Here is a 15355-nt window from a genome sequence, read left to right on the forward strand (position 1 = left end):
TGGAGATCACCACCTTCCACTTTCCAGCGGTTTTCCATCACCACCATGCCATCTATGCATTCTCTCATTCGGGCCTCAGTCACCCTGGGTGCAGGTCTTTCATAGGAGGGCACAGCGAGTGGAGGATGCGTGTTCAAATGTCACAGCTAGTTCATAGCAGCATAGGAATTTGAATCCCGAACTCCAACCTCTTGTAAAATATGAGAATGGACAGAGCTGGAGAAAACCTTAGCATTCACCTGTCTAACCCAAGCATTTTACAAACAAGGAAACCAGAGACAGAGAGGTAGCCTGAGGGCCAGCACCTCGTTGTGGCAGGTGTGCTGGCGTCAGAGGGAACTGTGTCTCAATTCCCCAGCAAATGGCACCCTTTCAGAGGGAGGAGGAAGTTATAGGATAACTGGTCAGGAGGCAGCTGAAAGAGAGTCTTTTGCTCCAGGCTGAGTGAGGAGAGTTGCCTGGAGTAATATGGGGAACTGCGTGGGGGCCTCCGCTATGTGCAATGGCCGGCCTGCTTTCCTTAGTTATTCCTGGGATGGTTCTCTGACAGGGGTCGGACCTCACATCCCATAGTTCATCTCCGTCACTGGACTTTTGCTTCCCCTTGTGTGAAGGGTCCCCTGCTTCCTTAGACCAGCCTCTCCTGCATGTGCCCACTTTTCTCCTCTGCTCCCGACACCTTCGCTTGGCCACTTGGGTAAGTGATGAATGCAGCTGGTGTCCTGTGGGGTGTGGCTAGGAATTATTGAGGATGCGGAGCTTCTCTAGCCAAATAACTTTGGAAATATTGGTTCAACTGAAATGAAAAGAGGTCTCAACTGCAGAACGTCTCAGAGCCTTATATCAATCCAAGACCTAGCTCTCAGAGGACGTGATGGTTTGCAGCAGTGCCTAACCTTACTTCACTGTGGGCCCCCCTTAATTTTGTGGGGGGCACATTTCATGGTATTAGTGTTCTCTGAAATTTGCTTTGTAAATTTATTTTTAAAAAGGCAATATAATGAAGTGCAGGGCGTTGCTGTATTTCTTTGCTTCTCCCAGCCCTACTTTTTTACAGTCCGGAGAGCAGGTTCTTTCAAAATAATTTCCCTCCGGCAAGCCCCCACCCCCATTTCTGTAAGGCTTTCCCAAGCTCTATATCTGTGAGGAAATCCATCTTGAACTGCCCCCAGACCTTCACTGACTACTGGGGTCCCCTCCGAGGCACAGCGCCTCCTCGCCTGGTGGTTTTGTTCCCGGGCTCTGTTTCTTTGTGCCTCTTTTGTAAAACAGAAAATGCGAACCATACGCAAAGAGACAGGCTCAGTTCAACATCCTTGGTAGCAACTACCGAACTTGGGATGAAATGTCCACCATCATGTACCTGAACATGTCCCAGAGGAACGAGTTAAACCAAAAGCAGAAGGCAAGCAGATATTTGTCTCTTTAGGTGGTGAGAGCATGAGGCTGTCTTTTTATTTTTAATCTGCCAGTTGCTCCAAATCAATTAGCAGATTCTTCGGATTACGCGAATGCACAGTGAAAGTTAAGGATCTTGCTGGGTTGGTCCCACTGAGCACTTTGCTTCTGGGCAGCCCCGTTTTCGTTTTGTCAGCATTCCCTTCAGAACCTCTGAGAAACTGTGTTCCAGGGGTGTCCTGGTCCTGCCTGAAAGACCGAGTCTCCAGGCCAGCTGAGGTTGCTACTTGTACCCCCAGAACACCTTTCTCCATCAGCAGCTGCAGGAGAACATTGCTTATTACCTGGAGAGCTTATGAAAACAGATGGCTGGGCCCCGCCCACAGAGTTTCTGGGTTCATTAGGTCTGGGGTTGGCCAGGGAATCTACATTCTAACAAGTTCCCAGGTGATGCCATGGCTGCTGGCCTGGAGGCCACCCTTGAAGAATCGCTGTTTTAAAGGAAACTTCTCATGCCACTCTTTCTGGCAATGATCATGAAATACTCAAGAAGCAAGTACAAAATTTTCTAGGTGGGAATGTGCGAACAAGGACCTTGTGACCATCCTTCTTTCCAAAGTTCTTCTATTCCAGGTGTTTTGATGGTATAATGTCTTTTCATTCAGGATCTGGTGGTTGCAGCATTGCGTTTTCCGGGTGATTTCACACGTGGAGGAGAGTCTGGAGCTGTGAGAAGGGGTGGGGCAGAGGAAGGGATGGGGAACCCTTTTGGTCTGCTGAGCACGAGCATGCTTTTGCCTCAGTTTGAAAAAGGTGATCCAGCAATGACCCCCTAATCTTCAGTCAGGTTTGGCTCAGGAGCAACAAGATGCAGAAAGAAAACATAGCTTTGGAGCCCAAAGAACCGATCTCACCTACAAGCTGTGTGACTTTGATAAAGTCATATAACCTCTCTGTGCCTATCTATGAAATAAGGCTAATGGCGCCCACCTTGAAGGTCATTGAGAAGACAAAATGAGACAAGATATACAGGGTGGGGCAAACGTAGGTTTAGAGCTGTTGGTATGGAATATGATAATTAATAAATAACACAAGAATAAGCCATTTTGCTGCTCACAACTGTAAACCTGCTTTTGCCCATGCTGCATAAAGCATCTGCAGTCGTGTCAGGTCTAGAACCTGCTCTCAGCATACCCTGACTCCACCCCTTTCCCCTTCCTTTGAGCAGGGAGGGTTGGAGGCCGAAGCTTCAAAGCACAGCTGTTCTTGTGGGCTGTAGACACTGTCCCCTGCTCTATGCCAGGTCTAGAGAGGGCAGTCTGTGAAGGAATGTGGGGTTTTCCTTTTACAGTATTTACCTCATCCTCCAGAATTTAATGGAGGAGATGCAGGAAGGAAGATAACCCTTCAATTTCAAATCCTCCTAACTAAAGGATTCTTTGTCGATTGTGTTTTTTATGAGATGATGGTGTAATGTGGCTGCCAACACCATATTCGTTAGAAGTGGTGTGTTTAGAATGAGACAGTCTATTCTTCCCCAGGCTGATTATGACCACATCCAAAATCTTGTGTCCAGTTTGGGGAAGAACATGCTATATTGAATTCAGAAAAAAAAGAGACCAGAAGGAAAGAGAGACCTAAATAAGTCCCTATGTCATGGGAAGGAGTGATAGAACTAAGGATTTATGCCAGGACAAAAAGAAATATTTGTCGGCTAAAAGATAGAACTTCAGAGGACATAATGGTGTCTGTTTTCAAATCTTTCTGTGGAAAGTAGGAGTTCCGTGGATTCCATAAGTCCCACAGCTAGAACTGAGGTCATTTGTTGGAAATTACAGAAAGACAGCTCTCAAGTCATTGTAGAGAAGGACTTTCCAACCTAAATTGTCCCAAAGCACATTATGTATGTTGTAATTGGTGGTGATGAGCTTCCTGTCTCTGGTGGTAATCAAGTAAAAGTTAGATGACTGCTTCTTGAGAAATTGTCAGTGGAATCTGAGCCCTGGATTGGGGTAGGACAGGGAGAGGAAGGAGAAGATAAACCAGGAACCTCTGAAGTCCCCTTTAACCCAAAAGTTATATGATTCTACAAACCTCTCTAAATTGAACTTTTGCTGCTTAGGAGTAAGGTACAAATTTACAAATTAGTACTCAATTTGTCAGTGTTAATACCACACTTTCAAGTATATGATGAAGACCTTTTGCCCCCAAAAAGTATGAATGAACACTATTCCCCCAACACACATCTAAAATATATTTAGAACCTGTGTGTTAGGGCTTCAGGGACTCAAAAAGCTTTATTTTCTTGACTCCTGACCTTAGTTTGGTGTTTAGAATAGCCAATTTTGTAAACAGCAAATGTGATATCTGGTTCATTCACTTTTATTTCCATTTGGTGGCGCCGGTGGGCGGGGCGGGGGGGGGAGTCAAATATGTTTTTATGTTTTAAAATGCCCATTAAGAGTCCCTCCTGTGTAGGAGCTTTGCTTAGATCTGAACTGTGAGGGTCTGGCCAGTCCTGGGCCTGTGGGAGTGGGAGCTCTTCCTCTTCCCATGTCTGACTTCACTTTTAATTTAACTTTTTTGCCTTCATAACTCCCTCCTGTGTTCCTATTACCTTTCTCTACTTTGACCTGGCAAAAAAAATCTGACCCCTTTAATTTTGCAAAATAGTTTAGTTGACTGACCTGCAGGGTCACCTCCTGGTGTGTTACATGCACACAGAGTGGTGTGGCAATGAATGGCCCTAAGTGTGGGTATTAATGGTTCTGCCTGGAAGGTCCCTGAGTAAGTGCTTGCTGTGGGCCTACTGTGTACCTACCCACCTGGTTGAACATTAGCTATTGTCTCATAAAATCCTAAAAAGTGTGCGAGTTACTTCCCAGCAGTCTCTAATTTAAGCTCCTTCCCAATGCACTGGCACTCCCTCCCCACCCCCACGGCACCCCTGCTCAACAGCCTTCAGTCCCTGCTCACCCATTTCCCAGTTAAGCTCTGTTTGGTTCAGACCTTCCATCTGTGAATTGCTCTGCTTGTAAAAAGTTCTTCCCTATTTTGAGTCAGAATCTGACTCAAAATATATATATACTAGAGGCCCGGTTCACGAAATTCGTGCAAGGGGCTCAGCCCTCGCAGCCCCAGCTTCGTCCGGAAGGTCATCTGGACAGTCATTCTGCTGGTCAGTCTAATTAGCATATTAACTCTTTATTACATAGGATTTTACTCAGCAATCCTGAGTCGGCTCTGTGACACTATTCAGTAAAAAGCTATTGTCATCCACAGACAAATGTCTGAAGAAGATGCTCATTTATCCCTTTGGTCTCCAAACAAACCATCTCTGGCTCTTTTGAATATTCCTCATGGGACATAATTTCCAAACCTACTCACCTGAGTCACCCTTAGCTATGCTATAGCCAATGTCACTTTAAAAGATGCAAAGTCCACCCGGCTGGTGTGGCTCAGTGGTTGAGCATTGACCCATGAACCAGGAGGTCACTCTTTGACTCCAGGTCAGGGCACAAGCCTGGGTTGCAGGCTAGACCCCCAGTAGGGGGCGTGCAGGAGGCAGCTGATGGATGATTCTCTCATCATTGATGTTTCTATCTCTCTCCCTTCCAGTCTCTGAAATCAATTTAAAAAAATGTGGGTTTTTTTCAAAGATGCAATGTCCTTTAGAGAGGCATAGAGAGTAGTGATTAGGACTAAGAACTCTGCAGCAGGCCCTTGGGTTTGAATCCTGACTTTACTACTTGCAAGCTTTTCCTTCCCTTGGAAATACCAAACCAAGGACATGGATACTTGTCGCAATGCCTAAAAACACAGCACTGGCTTCAAGCTCCTGGCCCCATCTCCTCACTCTCCTGGGGATGGCAGCTGGCATTCACCCCACACATGGGTGCAGAACAACACTCACCCCACTGTTCATTTAAAAAGGAAATGGCCCTAGCTGCTTTGGCTCAGTGGATAGAGCATCAGCCTGTGGACTCAACAGTCCCAGATTCGATTCTGGTCAAGGGCACATGTCCAGGTTGCAGGCTTGATCCCCAGTAGGGGGTGTGTAGGAGCAACTGATCAATAATTCTCTCTAATTATTTATGTTCCTATCTCTCTCTCCCTCTCTGAAATCAATTTACCACCTTGGATTAGGGAATTTTTTTTAGACATGACACCAAGAGCACAAGCAATGTTTTTTAAAAGTAGATAAACTGGACTTCATTAAAATTAAAACTTTTATGCATTAAAAGACGTGATCAAGAAAATGAAAAATTAACTCAATGATGGGGGAAATATTTGTAAACCATGTGTCTGATAAGATTCTTGCATCTAGAATATAAAAAGAACTCTTACAACTCAATAAAGATAAATAACTGAATTTTTTAAATGAGCAAAAGATCTAAATAGAAACTTCTCCAAAGAATATATACAAATGACCAAAAAGCACATGAAAAGATGCTCAATATCAATAGTCCTTAAGGAAATGCAAAGTAAAAACACAATGAGATACCATTTCAGCCTGGCCAGTGTGGCTCAGTGGTTGATCATCGACCTATGAATCAGAAGGTCATGGTTCAATTCCTGGTCAAGGTACATGCCTGGGTTGTGGGCTCAATCCCCAGTAGGGGGTGTGCAGGAGGCAGCCAATCAATGATTCTTTCTTATCATTGATGTTCCTGTATCTCTCTCCCTTTCCCTTCCTCTCTGAAATCAATAAAAATATATTTTTTAAAAAAGAGAGAGCTATCATTTCACAACTAACAGGATGGCTATAATAAAGAAAACAGATAATTACAAATGTTTGCAAAGATGTAAAGTAATTGGAACCCTTATACATTGCATGGGTCAGAGTTTGCCAGCCTCTGTATGGCTCAGCTAGCTCTCCCATTTTACAGTTGTGCAGCCTGAAACCTGAAGAGGAAGAAAATTAACATTTGTCAAACAGCAATTATGTGCTAAATAGAGGGCATTTTCGTGTAAGTTATCACATGCAATATCTAATTGTTTGGAATAAGAGCAATTCCATGGGAAAAAACACATGAAAATCAAATAGTAAGATGCCCTGGGCATGGTGGATGTTCACATTGTTAAAAAACAAAACAAAAACAAAAACAAAAACAAAAAAACCCTACTATTTTTACTGAGCACTTAACAAAAAGGAAAAAAAAGCAACCAGTTGCCCACCAACAGCGGGTCTATTGACCACTGTGCCATCGATACATAAAGGATGGGCTTGGGTTTTTAACAGTGCGACTGCTTTTTTAAATAAAAGTTGGCATTGTACATGCCGCAGAAGGCTGAGGGAGCCTAATGCAGGGCGCTGCCCAGTGAAACGTACAGGACTGGCTTTGTTTGGGGGAGCCATGGGCTGGGGAAGCTCAGAACACTCCAGCTTATGGATGCAACCAGGGTCTTAGTACTGAGTGTTCTGAGCCTCCGGACTCTTTTGGGACCTCCAGGCTCATCAAAAACAGGACAAATCCTTGTCACCCTATGAAGACGCTCAGCAGTCCCGCCTGTCTATGTTTAAGCAGCTGAGGCCAGCAGAAGCTCACAGTCTAGGCCAGTCACCCATGCCTCCCGTACTTGCTGGGGAGCTGGAAGAGGGAGGCCCAGATGGAAAACCCAGGTGTCTCTAGGGGAAGCTAGTCACACAGCTCAGGCTTGTAGGGGTGAGTTCAGGAAGCGCAGTTCTATTCTGTGGGGCTGGGGGTGGCAGGGAGAGGAGGAGGAGGAGCTAAAAAAGAACATCAAGGCCTGCTCATAGCTCAAGCCCAGGCACTTAGGAAATAGCTGTAATTCCCTAGGTTTTGGCAAATACAACAGTAAGAGTTATAGAATGCTGACAAGGGGAGCCCACTGTCTTTGCCCAAAAGCCACAACACATTTCCTTTGGGCTTCCAACTTCAGAATATAGCATCAGGAAGAAGAAAGTACAGCTTCCCAGACCCCTATCTGCAAAAAAAAAAAAAAAAAAAAAAAAGACTTCAGAAAATAGAAGAGTACGTATATGTGTGCATTGGTGGAGGAACAGTGATTAGAACAAGTGAAAATGGGGAAGGCGTTAGTGCCAGACAGATCTGTAGCAAGAAAGACTGTTCCTGGGACATGGAGCTCAAAGATGGGAATCTTAATGCATCTTTTTCATATAGAAGTAACATTATGAATGGAGTTTTATATTCTATAGTATTATTAGAGCTACAATCCATCTACACAAAAAGTTAAAATGGCTTGGGAATGTATTTGATAACAACCACTGCTCAACACTATAGAAGGCAGTTTGGTAGCATACATCAAATGCCTTACAAAGTGAATGCCCTTTTGACCCAATATTCACCTTCCAAAAATTTAATCCCCACATTTCCAGGATTCATGGTACATTCATACAAGGAAATACAAGGCAGCCATTTTTAAAAATGAGGTAGCGTTACATGTAATTAACCTGGAAATAGGTCTACAATATAATTAGTTTAAGAAAGTGTTATAGCCGAAACCGGTTTGGCTCAGTGGATAGAGCGTCGGCCTGCGGACTGAAAGGTCCCAGGTTCGATTCCGGTCAAGGGCATGTACCTGGGTTGTGGGCACATCCCCAGTAGGAGATGTGCAGGAGGCAGCTGATCGGTGTTTCTCTCTCATCGATGTTTCTGACTCTCTGTCTCTCTCCCTTCCTCTCTGTAAAAAAATCAATAAAATATATTTAAAAAAATAAAAGAAAGTGCTATATATATAATATTATACCATTTCTTTCCTAAATAAGTACTCACAATGAAAATAAATCTAGAGGGTTACAGACTTCATTGTCTCTATTTCAGGAAGATGAAATCACGGGCTTTACCTTCCTGCCTCATGTGTTTCTGTATTGTCAGAATTTTTTTTTACAAAGTATATGTAACTTTTCTATTTAGAAAAAAAAAAATGAAAATAGTTCTCTCTTTGAGTCCCTAACATACAGACACACATATATAAAATAAAACTTTGCAACACACCATTTTACTAGGTGCATAGTGTGTGGCTATGTCATAATTTGTTTTATTTAAGCAATTCTCTATTATTGGATATTTAGTATTTTTGTTTTTTCAATCCTCACCTGAGGATATTTTCCCATTGGTTTTTACAGAGAGTGGAAGAGAGAGGAAAAGACAGAGAGAAATATCAATGTGAGAGAAACACATCGATTGGTTGCCTCCTGCCCGAGCCCTGACCAGGGCCCAGGCTGGGGAGGAGCCTGCAACAGAGGTAGGTGCCCTTGACCTTTCAGTCCGAAGGCTGACACACACTGAGCCAAACGGGCTCGGGCTATTAATGGATATTTAGGTTGTTTCTAAATGTTTGCTACTATAAGCAAAACTTAGATGGAAATCCTTGTGGCTAAATATTTGCACTTATTTTTAATTATTTTCTTAGAATAAACTCCTAGAAGTAGAATTTCGGGTTCAAGATGTGGGCACAATTAAAGACCTTTGACCCATACTGCAAAGTTATGCCACAAAAGTCAGTGCCAATGTACTCCCCCAACCACAGTGTGGGGTCACCTTCTCCCTTCATTCAAGCCTTTTCCAATCTTTACCAATCTGGCACGCAAAGTGACACATCATTATTTGTATTTGTATTTCTTTCATTACTAAGGAAAATGACATCATTCACTTTCCCTTATTGGCAATCTGTTATTGTGTAACCTGTTTGTTAATATCTCTTGCCCACTTTTCTACTAGAATCTTTTTCTTTCTTGTTTGTGGGAGTTCTTTATATACTATTAGTCCTTTGTCATTAAGGCTAATAATATATATCATTTGCCTTTTAGTTTTGCTTCAGGTGTGATTTTTATGTTCAAAAAATTTTAATTTGTATGTGTTTTCTCAACAATAAAGTATGTACATTCAGGATTCTAAACTACTGACTTGTAAATTATTGAGCATTTGAAATATAACCAGTTGTACATGTATGACCTCGTACACTGGCTACTTTATCATATGTTTTCATCTCTTTTCTGCATGTGACATCTGTGAAGGCACAGGTCATGACATTTCTCGAATCCCCCATAATAACCAGCACATAGCTCAGAACATAGCAAAGCTCCAAATTGTCTTAAATGAAAAAATATTGCCTGGGATTTGCTTTGAAGCAATCTAATTTGGGATGGAAGACAAAAATGGGATAAGATGAAACAGAACCAGCCACATGTCAATCATTGTTGAAGCTGGGTGATGGATACATGGAACTCATTATACTATTATTTCTACTTTTTTATATATTTGAAAATTTCCATAATCAAAAGGATTTTTTTAAAGGTTTGCTTGACCAGTCGGTCAACAGCATCAGAGAGGGGACTTCTAGAACAACAATGGGAAATAAATTACATTTATATCAAGGACCCTTCTGTAGCACAAAGAAGTTAAGATCACAGGCCTTGAAACTAGGCAGGCTGGGTGCCAGTCCTTTCTAGCTTAGTGACTTTGAACCAGTTATTCAACCCCTCTGATGCTCGTGTTTCCATTATAAATAAGGGTATTAAGAACTGCCTCAAAAGGTCCTAATAAAGATTTACGGGTGTAAAACTCAGTGCCTAGCACCAAGTAGCACTCGATAAAGAGTCGTCATCGTTATTATCCAGGGATGTACAAGCTTGACACACTCCAGCCACACTTCCTGGTGGTGGTGATCCTATACCTTTCTACTACAGCTCTGGTTTCGGTGAATCAGCTCGGGCATTGGGCAACTGCTTGGCAGAGAACTTGGTAGAACAGATGTCAGGAGCCACGTTCCTGATGCCCAGATAAGGCCACAGCAGAGGACAAAGACCACAGACCCCCAACCTTACTCAGCAGGTCACCAGAGAGCATTAACTCCATGTTCCAATGATGCAATCAAGAATAAGGGTGATGATGCCCTAACAGGTTTGGCTCAATGGATAGAGCATCGGCCTGTGGACTGAAAGATCCTAGGTTTGATTCTGGTCAAGGGCATGTACCTTGGTTGCGGGCTCGATCCCCAGTAGGGGGTGTGCAGGAGGCAGCTGATCGATGTTTCTCTCTCAACGATGTTTCTAACTATTTCTCTCCCTTCCTCTCTGTAAAAAAATCAATAAAATATATTTTTTTTAAAAAAAGAACAAGGGTGATGCTGCCTGGCCAGTGTAGCTCAGTGGTTGATCGTTGACCCATGCACCAAGAGGTCACCAGTTCGATTCCTGGTCAGGGCACATACCCTGGTTGAAGACTCCATCCCCATCACCCAGCCTCAACAGGAGGCAGCTGACTGATGTCTCTCTCTCATCGATGTTTCTATCTCTCTTCCCGTCTCCTTTCCTCTCTCTCTAAGATCAATAAAAACATATATTTAAAAAAATTTTTTCAACAATAAAACTTAAAAAAAACAACAAGGGCGATGAAGCCCTTTGACCCAACACTGGCATCACCTGGGGTCCCCCTCCCAGGATTTGATTTCACAGTCTGGGCTGTGGACTGGGTAGGTATCAAGGTTTTTAAAAAAGCTAATGTGCACCAACCACTCTGCTGTGTGAGCTGGGGTGGAGGGAAGAGGACAAGGGAAAACAAAGAAGAGAACAGAGATCCTTGCATCCCACACGAACCCCATGAAAGCCAAACCAGTCATGTGGTCCCAAGCTGTGCCCCATGCCAGACAAACCTAGTCCCTTTCAAGCCCCTTCCCTCCCCCTCTAAACTTCATAATTCATAGGGCTAACATGTTTTATTGACACCAAGATACATGCGTATCAATATTATAAAGAATAGCTAAGCAGCACAGCCATAGCTCATCTCTGGGTTTCAGTCTTAAAAAACAAGAGTCCAGCTCGGTGCTGGTGGAGGTTGGGGGAGGGAGAAAGCAATTTGTCCCTCGCCTTTTGGCAGCCCGTCAGGGCGATTGACGCTCACTCAAAGAGGCAGCCTCGTTCTGTGAAGTTATTGCAGTGTCTTTGATCAAGGGGAAAAGCACATCCAATTCAATCACTGTAACGGGCCCGGCCGGCTGTCTGGCTGCCTGGCTGCCCACCGGGGTGACCAGCCTTGAGCCTGCAGACACATGGCAGCGCTTACCGTGTCAAACAAATGAGGGGTTCCTGACTGCCTCCCCAACCTTTGCTGAACTTCAGGGGCCTCTCACTTAGCGATTCCGCCCTGACTAATCTGGAAGTTCCTCCACCTGGTCCGCCGGGCCTCGCCCAAACAAAGGCTGGCCAGCAGCTGTCTGTCACGCGGCAGCAAACACTTCAGAACCAGGAGGGCAGGGGTCAACCGCTCTCATAAGCAACACACTCAGAATTACACAAGCCTGGAGAAAAGGGGGGAGGGGGAACGCGACTGTGCCCCCTTCCTATGACCTTTACCCCATCTCGGCCCCAAACTCAGCGCAGAGAGGTCTGTTTGAATTCTCAAATCCATACACAAAGATCGCCTGCAATCTTCCCACTAGAATAAATACTGTAATAAAAAATTGAGGAGAGGGCTAATCAATTTTCAAACTTGGGGAGGTTCGACACAAGGTTTTTATTTTCTTTAAGTGACATCATTCATAAAATCTGGTGGAGATGTGAGTAGCAGAGCCAGAGTGGAGATGGGGAGGAAGATGATAACAATGACAGATATTTATACACAGTTTCTGTGCTTCAAGTGCTTTACACACATTAACTCATGTAATCTTCAACACAACCTTATGAGGTAAGCTACAGTAATGTTTATTGATAGTAATAATAGTAGCATAATAATAATAGATATAATAATTATCACTATATACAATAATGGAGATAATCTCCATTTTTCCCATAAGGATAATAATGACCCAGAGAAGTCCAGTGGCTTGCCTGAGGGGTGGGGCTGGGAGTCATGCCCAGGCAGTCTGGTACCCTAACCACAGCACTAGGATCGGTGCGCTAACCACAGCACTAGACTGCCTTCTGCCAGTCCACACCTCAGAGTCCACTTTAAAGCTGCCCGTTCAAAGAATAGCAGAGTGTGGAGGCCTCTGGAGCTAGAGGGAGCTGAGTTTGCATCCCAGTTCGGCCACTCTGCGCCCGGCTGCGGTTGCATCGTCTGTGAATGGGGATCATCGCACCTACCTCACAGGCCCGGGTGAGGCTTCAGTGAGAAAATGAGCCAAGGCCCGTTTTAATGCAGTGGCCCTCAGTCCTGGACAAACATTTGAATCCGCTGGGAATTTCTAAAAATATGAGGCCCAACCACTTCCCCACCACCTGCCACAGTTACCCCTAAGCAGGTGGTCAGTCTGAAACCAGCCTTCCCCTGGGCCCTGCCCCGAAAGGAGACCTGAAACCCACGGGCCCGAAGGCCAGCCCGCACCCTTTGCCCCACTGATTCAGAATTGCAGGGAAGGTGAAACCTCTGAAGGTTTTGCTTCCACCCAACTCCGCTCTCTTCCACAGAGAAAATGGAGGCACCAGGACCATCCCCAACCCCCCGGCTGGCGCACCCCTGCCCTGTGACCTTCCCCACGATCATGGGCAGTGCCTTCATCCAGCCGCCTCCCGCCCCACCTCCAGCCTAAACGCTTCTGAAGGAGTAACCTGCTGTCCTATTGTCCCCTGCTGCCTGTTTTAGAAATAGTCTGAGCCAACATCAACACGGCGAGCGTTACTTTTACACAGAGCTCTGGCCAGAGCAGCATGAGAGCCGGGACTGCCTGAAAAGAAACTTTAAAATCTGTGTGCATGCAGACACACGAGCGTATGCACGCGCGTGGATGAACGCAGACACCACACACACACACACACACACACACACACACCACGTACTCCAATTACCAGAGTACACTTTGTACCCCAAGGGGTACCTGCTCATTGAAGAACTTGGGAGAAGGCGGGGGAGGGGGGGGGCAGAGAGCAGTAGCAATAAATAGTGAAGGGAATACCAGGGTTGCCCATGGAAACTGGCAAGGATAAGAAAAAATAATCAGCTTCCATTTGACAGAAGAGAAAAATGGAGAGGGCCAGCAGGGAGGACGGGGACCAAGCAATGCCAGTTTCCTGGCTTGGACTTGCACACGCCTTCTCGGCGCCCACTGCCAGCTGGCAAGGGGCAGCATGGAGGGTCCAGGAGGGGGAACGCAGGCACCAGAAGGTAGCACAGAGGGTGTCAAAGAGCCCTCAGCTGATTCCCAGAGAGCCAAGGCTCGGGGCGGCCCTCCCGGGCCTGGCACCTCCTTCCGGCCCCGTTCCAGAGTCCAGAGAGACTGGGCCAAGGCCTCACCTGGGTGAAGGAGCCATCCTCGCTGCATTCCGGGACAAACACCGCCTCCTGGGGCTTCTTGGCTTGCTCCAGGGCCTGAGCCCGCTCCAGGCGACACTTGCTCTGGCCAGCGTCTAGAAGAGGAGAGGAGCGAGCATTTGTCACACCTCCCTTGGATTCCGCGCAGGATGGCTGCCCGGCCTGGGAGCCTGAGGACCCCGCAGGATCTCACCACAATCCAGCGGGAGCCCCCACAGCACCGGCTCCTCTAATGACAGGCAGGGCCAGTGAGTGCCCGGGCTCATCCTCCTCGTCGGTGTTCTTCTTAGAAAAGTGGGGGTTGTATTTATACCACCTTCTACTTATTTTTTCTCCCAAGTACCCCCAAAAGCTTGTCCCACTTCTCTTATTTTTCACTGGGTTTATTAAAACACATGCAAGCCCACGGGGCCTCCAAGATGTTTTCTAGTTCAAGAATGGCAAGCACTTTCTTCGGGAAATCAGAGGCTCGAGAGCGGCCTGCTTAGCCTCCCACAGTTCCTATAATGGCTCCAAGCAGCTCAGAATCACAAACCCAAATATCCGCAGGGGGTAGGAGAGTGACAGGAATTAGAGGAGCCTTCAGCTTGGAGACACCATAGTGGGTGCTGAGGCCTGTGACAAATCGGAGAGCCGGTTCCCTGTACAGGAGGTGGCTGCTACTCAGCTCTAGCCACGTGTTGCCTTGTGGGAGGGAACACAAACATAATATTCCCAGAGCTCCCAATTTTTTATGAGAAGTACCAAAATCCGGATTTTGATGTTGAATCTCCTAATTTTTAAATGTTGTCTCAAATGTTTTTAATATTTTTAAACAGGTGAGCGGGCCAAAAAAAACACCACATCTCTTGACCAACCGTTTGGAACCCCTGTTCGGAAGCCAGCAATAATGTCTTGCTATTTTAAGCATCTCCATTTTTAAAATAAAAATAAATAGCCCAAGCCACACAGGATCACATCCCCCTAAGCCGGAGCCTGGCGACAGCGTTTCAAAGACAGAAAAGTGCTCATTTCTCCAGGTAGACCAGTTCACGTCATATTCCCTGGTAGAAAGGGTAGGGGGGTAGGATAGCAAACCAAATAAATAGACTTGTTCTGAGATCCCCAACTCCCCCCCCCCCAACCCCCAACCCCTCCTAAGGAGTGTACCATGCAGGAAGCTGTGGTGCCCAAGCATCTCTCCTCAACTGGGTAGAGATGTGCACAACTCACCTTTGCATCTGCCTCGATGTACCACACCCAGGGCTGGGTCTCTGCACTTGGCTCGCTGGTACTCACACATGGACTCATAGGACCGGCCATCGGAGGCACAGATGGGTTTCGGTTGAGTCCTAGAGCAGTGGAGGTTGCACTGAGGGTCGCGGTCACTTATGAGAAACTAGATTGGGAAAAGTGAAAGGGTATAGAGGTTACTCTTACAAGAAAATTTGGGGAGAGCCCATGACTTAGAATACTGATTCACTTAGCAAGTCCAGAAACCCAAAGTTATTAAACCCTGGATGTGGAAGGGAACTGAGCAGCCACAAAGTCTCACCAAGGAAGGCACCTGTGCTGGGTAATTCCCCCGCAGGATCTATCTCATCAATCCTCACAACCACCCTATGAAATGGAAACCATCTATTTTGTAGATAAGGAAACGGAAGCTTAGAGAGAGGTAACTTGCCCAGTGTTACAAACTGTAAGTGGTGCATGTGATTGGCCAGAAGTCAAATCAAAGCTTTTCC

General features: G+C 45.6%; 1 protein-coding gene across 1 annotated transcript in view; it reads right to left on the bottom strand.

Annotated features, from left to right (window-relative positions):
- SMOC1 (SPARC related modular calcium binding 1) overlaps nucleotides 1-15003 on the bottom strand; it is a 72580-nt gene extending 57577 nt beyond the window's left edge. Inside the window, exons 1-2 of the mRNA XM_015562033.1 lie at nucleotides 14844-15003; nucleotides 13614-13726 (exon numbers count right to left, since the gene is read on the bottom strand). Of these exons, the coding sequence (XP_015417519.1) occupies nucleotides 13614-13726; nucleotides 14844-14913 (183 nt within the window). The 5' untranslated portion in view covers nucleotides 14914-15003. The remainder of the gene's footprint in view (nucleotides 1-13613; nucleotides 13727-14843) is intronic.
- Nucleotides 15004-15355: the final 352 nt, after the last annotated feature.

Source organism: Myotis davidii, unplaced genomic scaffold (assembly GCF_000327345.1).
Source record: "Myotis davidii unplaced genomic scaffold, ASM32734v1 scaffold17, whole genome shotgun sequence".
Lineage (NCBI taxonomy): Eukaryota > Metazoa > Chordata > Mammalia > Chiroptera > Vespertilionidae > Myotis > Myotis davidii.